This window comes from Quercus robur, chromosome 10, assembly GCF_932294415.1.
Source record: "Quercus robur chromosome 10, dhQueRobu3.1, whole genome shotgun sequence".
Classification (NCBI taxonomy): Eukaryota; Viridiplantae; Streptophyta; class Magnoliopsida; order Fagales; family Fagaceae; genus Quercus; species Quercus robur.
Window position 1 is genome coordinate 39,630,532 of NC_065543.1, and position 24,262 is coordinate 39,654,793.

General features: G+C 31.4%; 1 protein-coding gene across 1 annotated transcript; it reads right to left on the reverse strand.

Moving 5' to 3' along the window:
* Nucleotides 1-13,660: 13,660 nt before the first annotated feature.
* LOC126703345 (uncharacterized) lies at nt 13,661-14,597 on the reverse strand. The gene is made up of 2 exons (XM_050402310.1): nt 14,400-14,597; nt 13,661-14,192 (listed from the first exon to the last, which is right to left on the reverse strand). The coding sequence occupies exons 1-2, from the start codon at nt 14,535-14,537 to the stop codon at nt 13,959-13,961; spliced, it is 372 nt and encodes a 123-aa protein (XP_050258267.1). The 5' UTR covers nt 14,538-14,597; the 3' UTR covers nt 13,661-13,958.
* Nucleotides 14,598-24,262: the final 9,665 nt, after the last annotated feature.

Below are 24,262 nucleotides of genomic sequence, written 5' to 3' on the forward strand. Positions count from 1 at the left end.
AGTTGTATTAGTCCTTTTACTAACTGTATTTAATGGTGTTACTTATGTGTCAAACGGAACAATGACTTGATATTTATTTTTTCCAATGACGTGGCATTTTTTATTAAAAAATTACAACATAAATTAAGGCAATTTGATTAACAACCAGGTACCAATTGCAATTAATAAGGGAAGCCATCAAACTCTAGAGAGAGAGAGTTTGTTCAAACGGACCAGGTAGTGAAGAGCTTGAGGAACAAGGCGAGAGCGCCGACAATAGAGAGATTCCAAGGGAGCAACAAGAAGGATGGTGTTGTTGTTGTTGTTGTTATTGTTGATGTTGATTTTGTTGTTTATTATGAGATGGAATGACTCTCTACCCCTGCGCTTACCTCCTCCATCTCCGAATACCAATGGAATGGAATGACTTTGTTTATGATGAGATGACTTTTGTTGACTTGTTATATGTCCAATTCAACTTTCATATTTCTAGGGAAATGTTAACAAACACCGTGCGGCGCTTGTTAAGATTTTTCTATATGAATCCCACTTAATAAAAATGACAAAAAATTATTAAAAGGGTTGTCAAAAAGGATAGAAAACTACTAAAAAATTGTCAAAATTGACAAAAAGCCACAAAAAATAGACAAAAAGCTGCAAAAAAAAGTTGTTATTAACGGGCATGTTAACAAAACCCATATTTTTAAGTCCCTCACAAAAAAAAAAAAAAAAAAAAGCCTTATATTTTTAAAGAGGGAGAGAAGGAGAGAGATGTGAAAGAGGACAAATATGAGAGAAGAGAAGCAGGCAGGTCAAGCAGAGTGAGGTGGATTCTTTTGGGTTTTTGTTATGAAGGAACAAATAGAGAATCTTGAGAGGTTTCTATCTTCTGCCTTTTTTTTTTTTTTTTTTTTCCGAAGTAACTCTTATACTTGCACATGCTAGAGAAATTTATTTTGTGATTTTTAATATAAAAAATGCCACATTATTAAAAAAAAATGCTAAATCATTGTTCCGTAAGTCATGTAAATAACACCATTAATGATAGTTTGTAAAAGAACTAATATAACTCAATTTTAAAACTTGAGAGACTAAGAGCTTGTTTGGATGGGATGAGTTTTGAGTGATATCACTCAATTTTTTGTTTCCATCATCCAAATTGTGTGGGTCCCACGGATAAGCATTTGTTTGGATGAGTTTTGGATCATTGTTTCCAACATTCAATTCTCTGATTTTTGAGTGATAAGTTATGGAAACTGAAAACACATTTTAGGTGTTTTCAATTTCCAAAACTCAGTTTTCAAGGGCATTTTCGTAATTAAACTCACATACTCAGCTGCAATGTTTGACAAATGTATATATATATATATATATATATATATATATTTGGTGAAACCTAGCCGCAATTTTTGAAGTTGAAAACTGAGTTTGAGTTAAGGTGCCAAACAGGGGGTTTGGGAAATTGAGGTATTTTAAGTGATGAGTGATGAAAATTGAGTGAAGACAAATTACAAACCAAACAGGCCCTAAGAGCTTGTTTGGATAGCCCAAAAACTGAGTAGTATCACTCAGTTTTCATGATCCATCATCCAAAACTCGTGGGTCTCACAAATGATGCAGTGTTTGGCTTGGTTTTGGATGCTTGTTTCCATTACTCAAAAACTCAAAATTTTGAGTTTGGATGATGGAAACTGAAAATACAATTTTGGTATTTTCAGATTATGGATTATGAGTGATAGTGGCAAAATGGTAAAAAAATCAAATTTGTGAGACCATTCTCTTGACCTGTCACTGTCAAGAAACAATGTCATACCACTTGTTTTTTTTTCTTTTTCTTTCTTTCTTCTTTAATAGAACCGGCTTTTTTTTTTTTTTTTTTTTTTTTTTTCTTCTTCTTCTTCTTCATTCTTTCTTTCTTCATTAGATCCATTCCACCACCGACGATTTTTTTTTTCTTGGTTTTGTCTTTCTTTCTTTTCTTCTTTTTCTTTCTTTCTTCTTCAGACCCATTCACCATGTTCATCCACATATAAATATATACCCAGAAACAGAAACCCATTCCTCATTTTTCAAAAAATTATTAGGTACTCCCGAAATATCATAAATACATACTCCCTCCTTTCACATAAATGGTGGGTCTTACCATGAATTTAATTAGTGGGACCCACCATTCATGTGAGAAGAAGGAGTACGCATTTATGGTACTCCGGGAGTACACAATAATTTCCTCTCATTTTCATGATTTTGGTCTTCGATCTAAGGATTCTTGGGTTTGGGTTTGGGTTTTTTGTATTTGTGGGTTTGGGTTGGCAATTTTGGATCACCGATCTGAAGATTTTGTATTGGTGTGTTTGTAGTTGTGGTTTGAAGCTTGAGCTGTGATGGACGTGGGTTTGTGTGGTTGGTGGTGGTATTGATGATTGAAAATTTTTTCTTTTTGTGGGTGTAGTTGATGGTTGTATTTTTTTATTTTATTTTATTTTTATTTTTTTGTTTTGTGGCTGTTGGTGGTGTTGGCAGTGGTGGGTTCTGAGTTTGTCGTTGATGGTGGTGATGGACTTGGGAGAATATGAAAGAGGGGAAGAGAAAGTAGAGCGGGTAGCAATCATAACCTTGTGTAGTGTCAGTGGGGTGGGTTCCACCATTTTGGCAAAAGGTGGACTTAAAAGTTTAGATATGTGACTGAGTTTTGTAACCAAACAACAATTTTGGAGTTTTTGAGTGATAGTGGGGTTTGGGTTATGAGTTATGAGATTTGAGTTAGAGTTATAAGTTATGAGTATTGAGTTATGAAAATTGAGTTATGTCTAAATCAAACGGGCCCTAAATTGTGCTCGCTTCAAATTTGAGAGAACAGTTACGCACATAGGATAAACTTGAGAGACCAACATCATAGTTTCGCCTTTAAAAATCGTAACGGTTATTAAATTGGAGTCACATTAACTTCAAGGGTGATGCTAAAACCTGCTTTGACCCCTTCTCCTCGCCTAAATGCACTCCTAAATAGACTATTAGTAATGTGATTTGTAATATTTTAAGTTTGAAAGAGTCTTTTGTTTCTTGTTCCTTTTGCTGGACTATTAGGCTTTGTAACCTTGCTGCTCATAAAGCAGCTAGGATGTATTTTTCGTCTACGTCTTTTTGCTTTCATCACCGCAACCTACTTGAAACTCTCTTGGAGGTTTGTATGGCAGATGGCTGTCTTTGTTAGTCTTTTCCTCTTTCAATAAAGATTGAAGTTTATCCCCAAAAAAAAAAATTGTAACGGTCAAAGAATCGAAAATGTATTTGGTTCCTGGTTAAACCAGTGGTTTTCTTGATTCAATTATCAATTTTTACTAGACCAGTCTTTGGTTGAATCGATTCAACCAGCCGATCTAGTCCGATTTTTAAAACTGTACTTTTTACTGTAAGAGTTATTTTAGGTTATTTTAATGTTTTAAATGTTAAAATAGAATTTGCGACGTAAGGTATATTGTTAAATAGTGTATTAAAATAGAAAAAGTAAATTTTTGGTGCACTAAAATAACAATTGTTTTAGCACACCAAATACTAATCCATGTGATATTGCAATAATGCCATATTCCAGCCAATGATTGTTACAAGCGAAAAAGAAAAAAAAAAAAAAAAAAGTAAAATATAAAATATAGTCCACTAAAAAAATTAGCAATTGGCTAGCCAAAATTTTAACAGAAACTCACCTCTCTCTCTCTCTCTCTCTCTCTCTCTCTCTCTGTGCGCGCGCGCATGTTTGTGATGGATATTGGGGTCATTGAGCTACAAGGATCTTTGTACGTAATTAGATACATTATTTTAGGTGTAGTATATTAGATTCCTAATTAAATTCAAATGTTTAGTTGCTTTGGCCAAATAAAATACAAATAATATAATATTTTTCAAGGGCAGTTTTTTATTTTTAATTTTTTTCAAATGTCTTTCTAAAGAAAATTAATTTTAACACAACTAGAGGTTATTGGGGAATTAATATGCTGCACCTAAGTTAGTGTTATCTATTTTTTGGACAATTGTTATTTATTTATTTTTTTATATAATTCTATAATATTAAAACAGAAGGTAGGGGATTTAATCCCTAGATGTCTCCCTTAGAAACACTTGGAAGTGCCATCTAGTTGAGCTATAAGGGTCATGACATTATTGCTGAAAGGACAAGGTTTAGTAACAAACTTGGTTGCATTACAACTTCACTTAATATCTTTTTATTAGAGATGAATTTTGAGAAATTCAACGTTGAATTACATTTTCTTCTTATATGTTTCATGCTTGCAAAATTTAAAGAAGATCAAAGATCAATAGTTATATCATTATCTAAATGTTTAAATTCCAAATTTTTGTAATAAAAAATTATAAATGAAAAATAAGTTTGTGAATCGAATAGTAAATAATATCCAATTAACACGAAATTTGACATACATGTTAATAACATAAAAAACATGCAATCCAACTTGTAGCCATTGACCACAACTAAATTTGTAGTCAAACTTTGTCATTGCTGAAATCCATTTTGGTTTATTGGTTTATAATCCATGGGGATTGAGATAAGGTAGAATAGGGCATTGCACTTGATACTATCACCCACTTTTCTCTCACAAATTTTTTTTTTTTTTTTTTTTTTACATTTTTAATCTTTTAACTTTAACTTTTTTACTTCTTTTTAATATTTTTAATTTAATGATTGAAATTAAAAATTGTTTTATTAAGCTCTCAATTTCAGCAATTACAATTGCATTAATTAGGTACAATGCAATGCCAGGTATTGCACGGATCTTAATTCAATCCACTGAATCATATTTTTTGACCTTATTTCAGCTGCAATAGCAATTTGCCTAGACCATTCAGACTCGTGGGCCATGGGCCATAATTTGTTAAAAACTAAAAATGCTTTCGGCCTACTACTTGTCTGCTGGATCAATGAATGTTACACTGGCTATGAATCTACGACACAGAATCTGGAGCATAATTGGAGTTTGGAGGGTGATAACTCCTCATAACTCAAAAGCCATTGCTTGTGGAAAGTGCTGAAAAATGACAAAACAGCTGTGGATTCTTGCCATCCCTATTCTATAGTCTAACAGACCAATCAATGCTCACTAAGAAAAAAACCTTATTGAGCTCATTTCAAAATGTCGGGATAATGAGTATAACCAGCACGCCATTATAGGCTGATAGCATTGTTCAGCAACCCAATTAGCTATGGAATGGGCGAAGATTCATTGTATGGACTCATACAATGTGAAGTTCATCAGTACACTATTAGGAGTGGTTTTATCAATGCAACCTAGTCAAACATCTTAGAGCAGTCTAAGGTAGAAGTAGTTCATCCTATACCTCTCCTGAGGTGGTATGATAAGAATCCTTTCACACGAGTTGGATCCCACACTTATGAGAACCTCATGTGATTGTGTCCAGTACATTGAATGCGACACGTACTGATGTCCACAATTGAATGTGTCAGCATCCTGTAGCATATTCACTAAACTTTGTCCCGAAATAATGAATAAGGTTAATATCACAATTTTGTCATAATTTACTCACGTGTGTTGTGAATGGAGAAGTTATAGAATCATATAAAACACCACTTTTAGTCTATCATCCACAACTTGCTGCATATGCAAATTGTGACAAAGTTGTGAGTTTTGTTGTTTTACTAGCATTATTCTGAAACAATAAATCCTTCATTAAAGTTTTGAAAGCTTTGTATATTTTGTTCGCCAGCTCTTTGAAAAGTAAATTTTAAGTCGCACAAAAAATGAAACTTTTTTCTTTGGACTTTATGCCAAAATGCAGTACTTGTCTGAAGCAAATCATTACAAGAGGAAACTAGAAAAGATCCTCTCCGTCACATTTACAAATAGGAACCAAGAACTGTTGAGCGTGTGGTGTTGTGTTGTTATGCCCTTGGACGAGATTGATATGGTATAGATCTCCACTTCAATTTGTTATTAAAAGAAAGTGTCTGACCAGGTGTTCCAAGTTTAATTTGTAGCAGTTCTTTGTCCTCCACTTTAGCTTGCATTTGCTGGTCTATTTGGAAAGCACAGAACTCTGAGCGTTTGAGAATTTGGGCCCGATACCTGGTATACACTAGCCAAAGTTTTGAAAAAAAAGTATAGGACCACAAACAATTTCACATCCATTTTCACCATTATCCAATGTACTGACTGTAACCAGTGGAAAAAAAAAAAAAGTAAGTTCATGTGAAAATAATAGATAGTTAATTACGGTCTACAACATAGGATAATTGTGAAAATGATTGTAAAATTGGTTGTAATCCTTTTCAGCATAGTACAATGATTATCAACTGGCAAAGCTAGTACCTCAACCCAACAGTCCAGCACCATACACATTCTCAATCATGAACTGCTCCACCTAAAAAATTGGTTTGAAGTTAACATGTGAATTCCTTTTAAAGTATTGGTGCTGCAACCTTCATGTGGTGTTTTTAGGTTCAATTTGAGGCACTTCATAGCAGATTCAGCTTTATTTAATGTTGTGGCTGCTGGTTCATCTCTCATAAGATAGCTTTCTATCCCAAACTTCTGAATATTAAAAATGTTGTAATTGTTCAATATTGTTTAAGATAGTGTGTTGTTTGTATTGTAGTAAAATTTGTCTTAACCTCACTTAAAAGTTATCATAATTTTAAGTAAAATTTGTGTTAGAATTTCCCTTTCCTTTTTGTACGTTTGTTTCTTAAAAAAAAAAAAAAAAAAAAATTGTAATTGAATTAGACAACAATGAAGGAAATATCAAGGAAGTGTCAACTGAGCCTACCTAACCAAGTAACCAACGCTGGGTCAATGGATTTTTGTTCCAACCAACTGGGCTGGTCTGTGCTGGGTTTAATAACAATGTTCTGTATGTCATGTTTTTAATTTGCCAAGATTGGAAGAGATGAAGATAGGCCCATTTGTGTTACAAGTAAGGTCCAACTGTTCAAATTATTAGCAAGATTGAGAATTGAGATGCTATTAATATGGAGGTTTTTTTTTTTTGATACTCCTAGTAATAAGAAATTAAAACATGTCAAAGTGTTAGCGACCATGTTATGACGCGACCATGTTATGACTCCAAAGGGGCTTAACAACAAATGGTTCTTGTATTGACACAACTTTTGTTACAATCTACTAAAGTGATATATTATGAGTGATATATCAACTTATCATTTTTTTTTTCTTTCACTATTCATCGTCGATCACTCAAAAAATTGAGGAAACTGCACTTTTCTATTCATAATCTTCTTTGCGACCTGTTCTTTCTAAAAAGTCTTCAACAACATTAAGTCTAGAGATGGGCTCTTTGTTTTCTGATGAATTTTTGAAAGTTATCCAATGGACTACTCAGGATTGCGACGGGCAAAGGCCTAGGATTCAATTCTGTCTCATTTGCATTGTTTACATCTGAATAGTTTATGGGGGTGTTTCTTGTTTAACAAGGATGCTAGGTTAATAATTTTTTTTTTTTTTTTTAATACTTTTCATTTGTATAAGAAACTACATAGCAAGACTCTAGTTGATGTTTGCTTACAAGTTTTGTGGTTTCCAAACTAAACTCTACCATGTTTGACTCTTCCTCACGTCTCTTTCCGTTTTCCTCATGAATCATGATGTTATGTCAAAACTAACCTCTATGAGCCAAAGTGGTCAAATCATTATGGTAGGACGTATCCTTCTGCTTCTAGTTTTACCCACGTTCTTTCTTGCCTCTCTTTCACATCACCTTGTCTTCTTTATCTGCTTCTAGAATTTCGGCTTCAAAGAATTCAAACCAGTTGGGGGAACTGCCTTTGCAAATAGCCAGGGTCCATATCCTGTAGGACCAAACTTGAAAATGCGTCTCTCTAGGAGAAAATTTTTCATCCCATGGTCAATTAATTTTTAGATGGCGCAATCTTCTGCATTAATAACACAACAATATATATATATATATATATATATATTGTACATATACATTTCATAGCACAAGAAAATTATTGCTAAATCTATTTAAAGCCTTACTTATCTAAATAAAATAGTTTCAAGCAGGAATAATAAAATTGAAGCATTGTCATTGTCAGTTGATAGAGTAAAAAAGAATGTAAGCCAATAAGAGAACATGATTTTGAAAAATTAATTTGGTTATTTTTTGTTTTTTGTTTTTTTTTTTTTTTTTTTGGTGTGGAAGAAAATGCACTAGAGCCTTGGAGTGGAAGGAAAGTTTATTTTTTGTTAAAGAAGTGTTGTATACCTTGTCTACACAAGAATAAGAATTAAAGTCTTATAAATAGATAGTGTTATAAAGAATTTGATGGCTTTGGCTCAAGGATCCTCTCTATGGAAAGAGGACAAAAATCATAGAATTGGATGCGAAACTAAGTGAGTGTTTGGATTTGCGTTTGCGGATCCATGTTCAAGTTTTTTTTTTTTTTTTTTTTTTTTTTTTTTTTTTTCCAGTGCGTGAACAGTAAAATCATATGGATTCACTGTGCAGGAGACAAAATGCACGGTTCATGCACTGTTCATGGGTCCCACAATACTATTCACCCATTAAAAAATTATTTTGCTACAGTATTTTCAGTTTTCAGTTTCACCAAAAATAAGTTGTATCCAAATGGACCCTAAGAATAGTAGAGAAAAAAAAAAAGATTTTCGCTTGAAAGAAAACACAATGAGAGAAACAATAAGGTTTGTGTTTTTTCTACAAAGGCTTTGTAAAGCGCACAAATAAAGGAGAATTTGTGAAGTTTTGGTTAATGTTGTGAAGTGTAGAAATAGAAAAAGGTGCTGCCACAATATGAGCGTAGTGAAAAAGAAAAATAGTGTGTAAATAGAAAAGAAACCATAGCAAGCAAAGTGAGTGTGTGTGAGTATATAAAAAAAACAAAAAACAAAAACAAACAAACAAAAATGTTTTTCTTTAGCCATGAGACATATACAAGGAAGATAAATTTGGGATTTCTTGAAAAAGATATTGTAATGGATTAATATAACAGTGGATTTATTCAGTTTGTCTAGTGATTTTTTCCCTTTAAGGAGAAAAGGGATTTCCATATAAATATTTGTGTACTTGTGTATAATTGATATATATTTTGGCTCGATAAATTTAATGATGTTATTTTTGGAGATTGATTTAAAATTTTAATTGATTTTCTTAATTCACATAAGACAAGATTAGTTCCCAAATAGGTTGTACATGAAAAGGGCAACAAAATACAGTTGCCCAATCTTGAAAGTCTTGGATGAACTTTCCAACAGGTTGAATGGGAGTTGTACGTCTAGCAACACGGAAGTCAAAAATTGGCTGCAAATTAAATTAAAGCTATCTTTTTGAGGGATTATATTTGTAAATTAAAATATGGGAAATGCTAATTGATGCACTTAAGGTAATGGTTAATAATTCATTTAAAGAAAATTTTTATGGAAAAAGAAAAATTTAATATTTTGACAAATTTTTTCATTTCCCATAACAGTGGTATCAAAACTTTCCTAAAATGGATTGTTAACCATTACCTTAAGGGTACCCGTTAGTATGCCTTAATATATATATATATATATATATTTATATAAAATATAAAAGTTTAAGCGTATCATTTATTGTTGTTGTGCTAGTTTTGAGCCACATTAGAATAGTATTTTGGTTCAGTTCGGTCCAGTTAGATCCATTTTAGTTCGCTTCACTCTTGTTCAATCCACTTTGGTCATTTGGTCCTATTCAATCCACTCGGGTCCATTACAAACCAGTTCGGTCCTCTTTAGTCCATTTATTCCAGTTAGGTCTATTTTAATTAGTCCATTCGGTCAATTTCGCTCCACTTTGGTCCAATTTGTTTCATTTCGGTCCATTCAATCCAGTTCAGTCCATTTGGTCCACTTTAGTCCATTTTGGACTAATTAAAAAGTACGAAACCATTTGGAGAAAAATCTTTAGTTTTTGGTTAAAATATACAAACAAAATAGGCATTGCCCCAAAAGAGTAATAAAAATGATAAATATTCAAAAGATTACCTTAAAATTCAAGTTTCAATAATATAGGCATTATACTTATATTTGGAAAGGAAAAAAGAATGCTCCAATTCTAAACTTAAATAATAATGGACAAAGTTTGGCTGCAAACTTGGTTGTATTCTAAGACTACAACTTAAAAGAAAATTAAGAGTGCTAAATATTTTGAAAATCTAACTATTAGATTACATGTTTTTTACACTTTTAACATACATGTCAAATTTTATGCCAATCGGATGTTATGTACTATATAATGTTTATATAAACTTATTTTTTATGCATAATTTTAGACTACAAAAAGTTGTAATTTAAACAATTGATTGATAACATAACTATTGATATTTGATATTTTGGAAATTTTGATAAAATGGAGGATACAAGAAGAAAATGTAATCCAATATTGGATTTGTCAAAATTTACATCCAATAAAAAAATATTAGGTAATTATAGCCTTTTGTAGCCAAACTTTTTCCTAAAATAATTTATTTATTTAGAATGAATAATAATTTAAACTTAATGTAATATGTTACATGTGTTCTATGAAATAGAGTATACATTTTTCTTCTTCTTCTTCTTTCATTTATATAAAACAATATATTAATTATATATTTAAAATTTTAAAATTATATTTTTCATATATACATAATTTATAATGCCCCCTAGCTTGTTTAAAGGTTGAAGCTTTTGAGAATCCTTGGATTTGCTTGGCCGACACTAATGGCCAAGTTTTATGCTGAAATGCAAGTCAATACGTTATTGGAGTGTTGGAGGGATATATGATAAAACATTAAGCATCACAGTACTCCAGCTAGACAATTTGTGAAGAAGCTTTTAGTGACAAAAGGAAGGAGGAATACTTAAAAGTGTTTGTTTGACAATAGCCTTTTCTTTTAGTTTTTTTTTTTGTTTTTTTTTTTTTGTTTTTTGTTTGTGTTGGCTATCATTCCAACCGTTTTCTTTAAGTACATTTTAAGTTTGTTGGTGTAATTTATTCATTATAAGAGTAAGTTGAGTTCAAGCTAGAAATTGCCCAAAGACAACAAAATTTCGATACACTTAAGATTAGAAGCTCAAGTTTTTGGCCCATATATTTTGTATTGAAGTGAACGTCTGAGTGAAACTTATTTAATTGGAACGTATATATCAAGAGCTTCAATTTGGACACAAATAGGACCCAATTTGCATTTGAAACGAGTGAGTTATGGCCAATTGATGTTGACACAAGAATGTTGACTCTAAGATGCACTAAATTTTGATTGACTCTCATTGACTCACGATTGATCAAGACTCGGGAAACCTGTTTTATGTGAAACTTTTTCCAATTAGGTTTTGGTGTTTTATTTTAAACCCTACCTAAGTCTAGGATATGGTCCTTATAAACACAATTTTTGGGAGGCTTTAAGAGGCAGAAACCTTGGGCTATGCAAAGAGAAAAGCCAAGCCCCATATTGTGTACTCATGAGTTTGAAAGTTATATTCCTAGATAGTGGTGGTTTTAGGAAATTTTTTTAGGGTGGTTACTAAGAAATTTAAATTATACAAAATCTAATAAAAAGACGATAATTCGAATATTTGCTTCAACTGCAAGTCGAGTAACTAAGGAGAGCAAAATTGTTGCGTCTACAAAACTAAAAAAAAGTATAACTGTCGTCACTATCAAGAAAAACTTATAAGCAAAATATTTTTCTTGGTACCACGTTTTAAGGAAAAATGAAATTAGAGATTATTTTTATTGAATAGGTTGAATGAGCTACAAATTTGAATGATTGGCAATTTTTATCTTTTTGTTTTATAATAGGCTTGTTGTTGAATAATTTGTTCACTTGTTGTTTGGTCTTGTTTTGTTTGGTCTATGTTTGTTGTTATTTGGGCTAATATTCATTACTGTTATTTAAGCATTTTTTAAAGGGATTAAGGATTATGTTTGGAGACATAATTAATTTTGGAGTAATGCTATGTCCACAGCATTTTTACAATAAATCTTATGCAAAAATATATTATTGATGGGTAAAAACATAATATTAATATTGGGCTCAAATTCAGTAACAGCTTACCACGTTAGATTTGTTGTGAGATTATTGTAAAAATGTTGTGAATGTAACATTACTTTTATTTTTGTTAAATCCAAAATTTTTTAATTCTCAAATTAGGGTGTTCAACATTTTTATTAGGGTGCTCATAATAGGTTAGTTTAGCATATAATTTTTTGGGTTGGTGTATATATACATTTTTTTTGAAAATAGGGTGGTCCTGTGACCACCTTGGCTTGCATGTGGAGCTGTCACTGCTCCTAATGCATATTGATTGGTTAAGAAGTTGACTCCATAGATTCATTGTGTCACTGTGGTATAGCAAATCTTTAAGAGATTCTTGGAGTCAATAAGCAGTTTTAGTCATGAACAGGAGTGTGTCATTCGCGAAGACATCCATCTATTAGAGCATCTCCAATGGTGTAGCTAAATGCATAAAAATCTCTATAATAGAGAGTGACACCATATAAATAGTCTCCAATGGACTCTCTATACCCGGAAATTTTTTTGGCTCATGAAAAGTAGCTCATCAAGTTTGATGGGCTACTGTTCATTCTTCAAATGTTTTTTTTTTTTAAATAATTTTATTTATTTATTTATTTTTTATTATAATAATCAGGTATTGAATAAAAAAATGTTGGAAGATGTGTAGTTGTTAAAAAAAGAATAAATAATGAATGAAGAAATAATATTTAAATGAGATAGAGAATTTGTTGGAAAGTGTATTTGAAAAAGTGGATAGTTAAAAGGTAAAAGTCACTGTTTATTTTCCAAACAATACAAAAATTTGCTGAAGATGCTCTTAAAGAGTTTAGACATTTTGACATTCTAGAAGTTAGGTATAAAGGTTATATATTTTATTATATTATAAAACTTCTCTAATTCTAGTGGATTGTCTTGATAAAATATGTTACCCTTGTATTGATTTATCCTTTCAACTTTTGCTCCATGTATATATATATATATATATATATTCATTTATGTTACTTTATTATTATTGCTTTATATATGTGATCGTTTTTTTGGATACAAGATAGAATTTCTACTTTAGCCTAATCTAAGTGTATATGTGTGTGAAGCTCCCTCTTGGAAACTTGAACCTCGGCCCTTGCCCCCAACATCTCACACCCCACACCCCACACCCCACACCACACAAGCACTTATACTTGTGGAGTGACCATCACACCAAGGGTGTGCGGTGATTACATATGTGATCGTTAGAGTAATGTTAGAAATACAAATTTTTTTACAAAAATTTTTACAAGTAGCTAATGTGGTAAGTGGTTATTGGTAAATGAAAAAAATAATGTTAATGGTAGGTCTAGATAAAAACCAATGAGAAATTGGTCACATCAACAATTTGTAAAAATATTGTAAAATAGTTTGTAATTATAGTATTACTTGTGATTGCTAATCCTTATTATTAATTAACACATGCTAATTAATATTACACAGTTGGTTAATTTAGAAAGTTACTTAATTTCGCTATAAAATCAACTATGGGGTTAAGGCATTCCTTTCATTTTAGTTGATTTATTTATGTAGAACTTTTTCAAGCCTATTTTTTATTCTAGATACATTTATATTTTAACTGATTTTTAGCAAATAAGAAAATAATTTCTTAACAAAAAAGTTACATATCCAAACGCACACTAGCTTCGAACTCTTTACGCTTATAACATGCTCTCCATACATTCAGCCAGAAAAAGAAAAGAAAAAAAATTACAACAACACAGCAACATGCTCTCCATACATGAAACAAAGATAAGAGTCGCATGTATGGTTTTTAGTAACAAACTAGACCTACTCTCCAACATTAACGAGAGAGAGAGAGATAGAAAGACGCACTGTTTTTTTTGGAAGCTAGATTTATTGTTGATGATAAGCTCGATCAGCTCAACAATTGAAAATACATAGTAAAGCTGGTTGATGGGGGTGCTTCTAGTTGTAGCTAGGTAGAAGTCTGATTCATAACAGGGTACTTCTTAGCATTCTTGACAATTTTTGTCAGAGCCGCTTGTCCAAGATCAAGCCCACAGATATCAGCAAGTTGTACTAGATAGAGCAAAACATCCGAGAGTTCCTCTTCTAGATGCTCCTTATCATCAGAACTCCAGTTGGGTAGTCCTCTTGCAACTTCTCCCTTCCATTGGAATATCTCAGATAGCTCTCCCACCTCTCCCACCTGCACAAACCAATCCAAATATTTCATCAAAATGAAAGCAAGAAAAAAGGGTAAAAATTGTTTGAAATCGTCACACACTGAAGGTGTGAAATGACTATGATAATAGGATTAAACTTGTTGCATACAAACTGTTTTACATAGTTTTATACACACATCTGAAAAAGTAATTGAAATCGTGATAATAGTTTGTGTGAAATAAGGGCTTACTAGTGCTAGAAGGAGATTTCTAGGACTGTGATATTGAACCCATCCTCTTACTTCAGCAAACTCAGCAAGCCTATCTCTAATTTCTTGAAGAGAAACATCCTTTGTTGTCTTTGATGAACAGCCGTAAGTGTTCTCCATCTCTCCTATAGATTCTCTTCTCTATGCTTCATCTGAGCTCATGCATTTCCAAGTCACTTCAAATTTATAGAAGAAAAAGAGAGAGAGAGAGAGAGATTTTGATTGGCTCTTTCATTTTCTTGGCCATTTTTTTTTCTTAAAGTTCTATGATTCTATCTCCTAACTAAAATGCATTGTTGGGTATAGTGGAGAAGCACTTGAGTGTTTCCTGATCAGAACAAGAAATTGATCATGTGAGGTATGCAAAAGATGTCTTTTATCTTTCCATTTTGTGACATGAAATCACTAAACACTGGTTAACCCCACTCGCAAATTCTTTTGTTGGAATATAGGTAGTAGCTACTAGCTAGGCCACAATCCTTTACTGGAATGAGGAATCTAGATTTTTCATCCTCAGCAATTTGGATTCGTCTTCATCCAATTTGAAGAATGATAAAATCTAGAAAAGTATGATAGAGTTGATTTAGAACCATGCAAGATTTCCTTTTATTTGCTTATAGATTTGATATAAAAATGGACAAACATACACAATCCGATAAGCATGACTGAATGTATGGCCAAATTTTGCGATTCCAACGTGGATTATCTGCAACAATATGTAGTGTGATCAAATCTACAAGCTAGGAAACATATATATAACAGCACTCATGTCCTTGACACACACAGCGTGTATTGTCACGTTTAACAAACAGTAGGCATATATGCTTCATATATTTTTCTGAGAAAACGTGTATGATATTTCTCTCTCTCTCTTACGCACATATACGTACACATAACATAACAAATTTTAGAGGATAACTTTTACTCTTCCTTCTTGGTGCTTAAATGTCTGAGGAGATCAATGAAAGGAACAAAAAGTTAAATTTTTTAGTGAAATTTGAGGATGAAAGGTTTGATTAGACTTCAGTTGTATGTTATATACACGCAATGGATTATTTGAGATTAGTCAATTAAGCAATTATGTATTCAATAAATCATAGGTTAATTACCACAAGCATGCAAGTCACCATATATAAAAGCAACATACAACAAAGCACATAACACAGGATATAGTGATGAAGTGAAAAACACGAGGAAAAGAGATATCCATTACAAGGAAAACCTTCCCCAACAAACAATCCACTATAATCAATAGAAGTTTACAATTTAGAGTAAAAACCTTTACCTAAATTCCACCCCATAGATGAACTTATTATAGAAACTTTCTAATTCAAAACCTTTGAACATTTTGTTAGAAAAAATATTATGGAGTGAATAAGAAATTGACTTCTAATGTGTCCACTTGAACATGATATTAAAGTAGTGAAAATCCTTGAATCCAACATAGGAAATGATAGAGTATATGAGTTTATGTTCTCATTGGTTTGACATTGGGTTGGGCTTTAGGCATGTGTAGATTGGGCCCTTTTGTTCAAATAAAAATAATATTTATTATTTTATTTTTTGAGTTAATAAGTCTGTATAAAGTAGTTATTTTTGAACAGTGTGTGTGTTCATTAACATATATATTCATAGCCATTCATTAAAAAAAAAAAGATATGACCTTCTATTCAAACTATTCAAATTATTTGTTTTTTTTTAAAGGAATCAATAGAAGAAAATATTTGAATCCGATTAGATTTGATTTAAATGTATTTGTCTAAGAATGAAAGGAACTATTCTGATTTCATCGAAGTTGAAGAATCAAAGAATTTATCTTATCGATTAGGCTAATTATAGAAGCTTTAATTGATATGACCCAAAGGTTAAAAAGACTCGAATAATCATTCTATGATGAAAATAGAATAACTATCTGTTTTGTGTTGTGTGCATTACATAGTGGGTATAAACTATACAATCAAATAGAAAAATTCCTGGGATGATTCATGAATTTGAAATAGATCCATGGGAGTAAGGAGTTATTATTGAAAGATCTAAAATTGGAAATAAATCTTATAAATTTTATGAATATGGAATCATGCTTTAAAAAAGAAAATGTAATCATGATCTAAAAGAAATGTATCCATTAGAAACATAGTAAAAAAAAAAAAAATGGATCGATTGATTTATTCTAATTCATTGATTAAATCTTCTGGTATAAATATTGTAATGTAATAAAAAATAAATATTGGAAAAAGACGTGACTTTGCAAAAATGAATAGATATACATATAGTCAAAGAGAGAGAAAGAGACAATTTAGTTCGCAGAACACGGACCTTGTAGTGTTACTTTTCCATACTGTAAATCATTTTATCTTGAGAGACAGACGTCTGTGAGTCTCTACGTACCACAGATTATGTAAGGGGCGAAATATGTTTAAGGAAATTGTGGACGCTAGACTTGATCTGTATCATTCATCCTTCACACATTTGGTTTGTGAGTTTATAATGATTTTATAGATTTCTTCTTATATATACAATATCTATTTATTGTTTATGCTTATCACATCTATTTGTATTATTGCTTATAATTAAATTTGTATGTTGTTCATATTTGCTTAATCACAAAAGTAAATTGTTGAAATATATCTACTTACTTACTCCCAAGTGTAGGAGATCGTAGCAATATAATTCTCGGAGTACCAAGATCAAACCACAAGGAGCGGGGTAAATTTAAAGACAATGTAATTAAACAACACTTTTGGTGAAGATGAAAAATAATTTTTTCTTGGTGATTGTTAACAATTAAATAACGATTGGTTTAAATAGATACTTTTCTTTTTTGATTGGTAAATAGATACTTTAAATAATAGGGCATCGGGGTATTTCCCTATATCGATATGAAATTCTTTGTGATCTAAGAAAATATATATATTTCATAATTGATTGTTCTTAGACAATGAAAAACCTATGATTCGGTTGAACTGAGACAATTCAAGAATGCATGATAACTTAGATTAATAATGTAGTTAGAATAGTTTTCAGAAAAACCCATTCACTTTAAAACTTGATATGTATTTGAAACTATTAGAAATTCATCTAAACAATAAGAAAAACATGATTGAACTTATTGAAAGCGTGGAAAAACTAATACATCAAAAGAAATCTAATTGAATAATCAAATATGTTGTTGTCTAAAATTTTAGAGAGAATTACATTGAATATTAATACCGTATAGAAGAAACATAACCTCTAGTCCTAACTAAGAGTTTAGTCTGCCATTAAAGAAAAGAAAATACAAGTTTTTCTCTGCAAAATTCATTCTCCACAGCCTCCCTTCAAAAACCCTAACGTCAAAAGTGTACAAAGAAAATAAAACTTTTACTATTTAATTTTTGTCCAGATTTTCAGCAGCAACTTGTGAGTTAATTTTGGCTTTCAAAAATTGTGAATTTTGAAAAACTTAAAACTGGAAAGTTGTAGATATTTAAGTCAAGGTTCTAGTCCATCTAGCATTGAGTCAATTTAATTTTTGAGGAGAGAGATATGCTCAAAATACTGATCAGTGCTCAAATCTGATTTTTCATTTTCAGATTATGCTTCTTTGATTTCTTTCCTTATTTGAAACTTCCAAACATGGTAAACGCCCCAAGCACTCCAGCTGCACCTTCTTAGACATTTAATCATGGTCCTTTAGCTCCTCTTTACTTCCCGGCCTCCATTCTCTCACAAACTCTTATATGCTCATTTTTTCACATCATTTTCTGAAAGTAGAAAATTACACACAATGAATGACATCTTATTTAAGAAATTATGTAAAGATAAATTATAGGGACTAATGCAAATCATAGCTTAATTACACAAATTAATCATAGTAATAAGGAGATAACGTCCACATAAATATATAACAAACATATATATATATATATATATATATTAAGGCGTTATCAATATCCAACACATTTTAATTATCTGCATGTTCCGCATATGACTCACTTGCGCTTCATGACTGGAACCTCTAGTCAACTCTAAGAAACTCTTGAAGATTTGAACTACATGGCAGTAACACTGGGATAGCTTTGTAGCTTCAACCTTGATCATCAACTCCAAGAATATCATTTTCATATCTACTTCTTGAATCCAATATGATGGTGAACAATATAGAATTAGGGTTTTGGACTTTTGATCTATGACCAAGTGCTATCCCTCTCTCTATCTTAGTGAACCTTAGCGAGCCTTTACATAGTCTAGCAAGTAAGGCACATAAAATACATCACAAGCCAACTTAATTAATAGGCCTTTTTATAATAAGTTTCCACGATTGATTGAGAGGTATGTTAGGAATGCAGAAACTACTTCCTTTTCCTTGAGCTGATTTTGGATCTTTATTTTGGAATTGAAAATGTATATGACAATTTATCAAAACTTACAATCTATCATGGTTTGCTAACACTTAACTTATTGAACCTCACAAACTTTCCTTTTGGCAGTCCATGACAAAACCCAAAACTTTCCTTTTGACAGTCCATGACAAAACCCAATACAAGTATAAAATCTCAGTTACAAACAATGTTGTAGCATTTTGTTGCATCCCTAGATGAAATACACTTGTTCTTATCAAGCTTAACCAATCGGTTCAATCCCAAAAAACCACATTTCAAGTAGGCATTGCTGCAATATTGAATAATGAATACCGGTAAAAGGTATAAAAAATTAAAAATCAATAATATTTAATCTTAATAATAGGATTTCCTGTTTGGGTTTTATCATTTTGCATACTAAAATATCCTCAAACAAATTCTTAAACTCTCTAAAATATCCCTATTTTTTAGTTAAATGATTTTAAATTTAAAAACACAAATTAGTTAAAAGAGTAATTTACTATTTTTTAAAAAATTCCTAAGTTTTAAGCTTTTTCTTTTCTCTTCTCCAATCTGAATTACCAATTTTTATTTTAAATTCAAAATTTCAAACTTTTATCAACTCTCATGTAGAGAAAGATCCTAAACATTATGACACTATTCTATCTTACTTTTAAACATTATTAAATAAATACTCACAATTATCTATACTAATAATAACAGGATTCTCTGTTTGGGTTTCATTATTTTGCATACTAAAATATTCTTATACAAATTCTTAAAAACTTTATAATACCCCTATTTTTAGTTAAACAATTTTAAATTTAAAAACGCAAACAGGTTAAAAGAGTAATTTACTATTTTTAAAAAAGTTCCTAAGTTTTAGGCTTTTTTTTTTTTTTTTTCTTTCTTTCTCTTCTCTAATTTGAATTACCACTTTTTATTTTAAATTCAAAATTTCAAACTTTTATTAACTCTCAAGTAGAGAAAAATCCTAAAAATTAGGACAGTGTCTTTATCTCACTTTTAAATATTATGACACTAAACCCAAAATAAATAATAAATAAAAAAAGAGCCTCTTTGCAAGCGTGTGTGATAAGGCAAGTAATGTGTGTGTGTGTGTGTATATATATATATTAAAATATGAATTCAATAACTTGTTATTGAATTTATATTTTGAAAATTTTACCGTTGGATTACATGTTCTATATGTTTTGAAAATGCATACCAATATTCATGCCAATTAGTTATTATTTACCATTCAATCCATAAACTCATCTTCCCTACATTATTTTAAACTACAAAAATTTAAATTTAAACAATTGATTGATGACATGACTATTGATATTTAATCATTTTAAAATTTTGCAAGTATGAAAAATGCACGAAGATATTAATCTAATTATTGATTTGTTAAAATTCGCATTCAATTAAAAAATATTGAATGGTGTAACATTGCTTAAAGTTACTTCTAGTATAACTTGAATCCGATCCTATATTGAGTGATATAACATTACTAAAAGTTACACTTGATGTAACTTGAACTCAACCTCATATATATATATATATATATATATATATGAAAAGCCATCCAATTAGATTTTTATCAGAGTCTCAATTTTGCATCGCGAGTCCCATCTTCTTTTTTTTTTTTTTTTTTTTTTTTTTTTGTGCCAAGTGAATTATTGGATATAAAAATTGAAGAGTCCAAATCTAATTAGATTTCAATTGGAGTTCAAATTTGTGTCACATGTCTATATAATTTTTTAATTTTTATGGAAAGTGAATTATTGGATGCAAAAACCGAAAAGTCTAAATTCAATCAAATTCTAAATTATATATATATATATATATATAAAATGAGAAACCATTATATACTTTAGAAATATATAGTTTAAAAAATGTGTAAACTAATATCATATAGAATTGAATATCTCCTAAAATAAAGTATATAATTTAAATTGTATAATTGTAATTTTTTTTAATTGAACCATCGCATTACATTAATAAGCACAATGGATAGGGCTTAATTTTCTTTGTGCATGTACAGGTGTCTAGATATGAGGAGAGGGAGGAACTGACTCTAGAGAAAGGAGCCATATAAATGATTCTGTACTTTTTGATCTTTTTTTTTTTTTTTTTTGGTTAAAAATATTTCATACTTTTGATCTTTCTTTTTGCTGAATCTGTACTTTTGATCCGGATCATGGATTGCAAATCTAGAAGATATTTGATATGTATTTCTCGTTTATTTGATGGATTACAATTGATTTCTGTGATAAGGGAAAGATTTCTTTGCCCCTTACTGTCCGTTTGATACAATTTATTTGGTTAAAATTGAAATCTTTTTTGTTAAAAGATACTATAAACAAAAATAAAAGTTAATTGAAATAGTACATTAAAATCTATGAATAGTATCAAAAAATAGAGTGAGACCTATAAATAATAGCAAATATAAACTAAATAGTAAAATAAGTTAGCTTTTTAAGCCATGCCTAACACAGCCTAAAAAATGGCTAATTTTTTTTTTCAAAAAAAAAAAAAAACAAATAAAAGGCTAAATGTAAATGGGAGCTTCAGTAATTTTTATACACAAGATTACTTTTCAGCAAGGGTGCTACACAACATCCCATGTGGAAGTGTTCTTTAGCACTTGAATGGTGGAGGTATTTTCACTTTTTAGTAGTTGAAAATTCATATTGGATTCCTTATTATCGTTGTAGGCTTGCTGCACATTAGGTTTTCATTGTGAGTGGCACTATCGCACATGGAAAAATATTGTTTCACACTCATTATACATCTACTGTTTTACACAATATCCATAATTGATGCACAAATATTCACATTTTAAACACTTAAAGTGGATGTGAGAGAAGATTCTCATAAAAAAGAGGATGTGAGAGAATCCATACCCATGAGTTTTTTTTTTTTTTTTTTTTGCAAAAATGCATGTGACATTCTTGGCCTGCAGGTACTCTAATATGAAGTATGTGTTTCTACCCTTTCAGTCAAAAAAAAAAAAAAAAAATATGAAGTATGTGCTTATGCTTACTTCCTACCAAAATCAAATTGCCAAAACTTGTGGTGTGGCTTCCTTTAAAGAAAGCATTGCCTCCAAAAGGCCATTGAACTTCATTGCAGTCTACCAAACGACCATGAACCCATAAAAATTTACAATTTTTTGAATGATTCGCAACTCCACTAGAAAAGTCATGCACTAGCTGTGTTTATGTGGTGCAAAAATATATAGTAGTTTTTTGTTCTTGCCAGTCAAGCTTTGCCACCTCAGCCTTCCTGGCCTCTTCCTCTATGGCCCTCTATTCCCAGGAAAACCATGGAGTATTGAGAGATGCTTTTGGCCTTTGAGATGCATCTTAAATGAAGACTCATCTATGCACCAAATATTACACACCTTGCTCCACTTTCTCTGCTTTACAATTTGCCCTCCACCTTCCCTTGCAAGCTCCAACTTTTGTAGCTTAGACATGTGCTGTTTACCTTCTAAGTGTTGCTGGAGATGCACCAAACGTTACAAAATTCACACTTCTTTCGCTCGCTCCTTACCTCAGCTACCTCAGCACCATCCTTCCTGCCAAATTTCAATTCTCCTACTACAGCCCTATGCTTGTAACCTCTTATGTGCGATTTATAAGTGACAGCACTTGAGCAGGGCACTTGGCAGACCTTGCAAAAAAAGGGATCCGTCGGATTTTCAAGTGGATGACTAATGTAAATGGGTGCTGCTGTTGATGTGGCAGGCATTGTTTGCTGAAAGTTGGTGCCAGCCGTTTAAATCCTGATAGACTTGGAATTGGCCGTGGCTGTTGATGTGGTAGGAATTCTTTGCTGCTAGTTGGTTCAAGCTGCTTCAATCCTGATAGTCCAGGACTTGGACTTCTATTAATTCTTGGACTTGGACTCAAACTTGAACTTGAAGCCTGTACCTGGTTTGAGGAAATATTATAGGTCAGCTGATACTAATAAAGAACAGCGCCAGTGAATGAAGCACCAGCAGTTGGTCCATCAATATATACAAGATTCTGAATACAAAAAAGAATGGGTGCTGCATTCCAATGGCTATGGCAATAACCACATTTAAAATAAAATAAAAAAAAAAAAAAAAAAAAAAAAAAAAAAAAAAAAAAAAAAAACACTGAAATGCTCAGAGACTATTTTCCATATGGGTGTGTGCATCCCAAACCCAACTCAAAAGGAATACTCTAACCATCAAGGTAGTGTAGGCATTTATGAAGCCAACATCCTTCTCACTTCTTAACAAAATGAGACTAAAGTTCACACAAGAGGGGGACAGGAGGGGGAAAAAACCCTTTTTTATTACTTTTTTTTTTTGCTAATTAATCAATTGAGTATGAAGGGCTGAAAGGCTTTAATGGTATGAATCCCAAGCCCACCTCAAAAGGACTATTATAATCCTAGCTTAGACATTTATAATCATAGCCCCAAATGATAAAAGCTTTGTTGTTGTATCACAAGAATGATAAGTTTAAAGGGTGAATGTAACTACCATTAACTATATTCAATCAATAAAATCAAGATGCAAAAACCACAAGGGGTCAGATGGTGAGTAATATAAATGAAGCAATTCAAGCTAATTATTAATCACTTGGATACTTCTCTAGTTACAATAAATAATCAGTTATATTGTGTTACCTGCCTAACAAGAAATAAGCGATTCTCTTACCTCAGCCTCTGGCTGGTTACCAGTATACTCACCCCTTTCCAGTCTATAACACATATAACCTCCCTTCTCAATACTAACCAAACCAGAAGAAGTACCAAGACTCTCTCCACTTGGCTACGAAGCTTTGATGCTTTTCCATCAACCATCTGGCTGGTTATCACTATCACTGACCCTGGGAATCCTCCTAACAAAAATAACTTTCCTCGTATATGTCAACCAAGAGAAAAGAACAGCATTTATTAAAATTTGTGTGTCTGCACTTCAACTTCATTTGTCATGTCCAGAAAGTTTTTCATTAAAAAGTCACCATGGGATTAAGTGTTAGATGTAAAATATAAAAGGGAGAATGAGAGAATGTTGGATATTGATGAGAAACCCTGCCCAACATATATTTATTACTCAACTCACCTAATCCTTGAACCCAATTAAATTGGGGTTGGCTTGGCCATGGATTCTCAGCAACTAGTTCAACTACATGTATTCTTTTCCACCACTCTATTCTACTTAGAAGCATTCTCTATGTCACCTCTCTAATTAAGATATCCTTCTTCATTACTTCTATTCATGTTATTTTAAGTCTCCCTTTACCTCTATTCACTCCTACTCGAGTAAAATAACTCTTTCTCACTAGCGTATTAAATGGACTCTGATGCTTATGATCAAATCATCTCAAAGGACTTTTCCTCCCTTTTTTTTTTTTTTTTTTTTTTATAGGATCCCCCTCAACTTTTGAAAAAAATTACTTAATTCCTTTTCCTAGTATTTCCATTTATCCAACTTTACAATCTCATTTTGGCTTCATT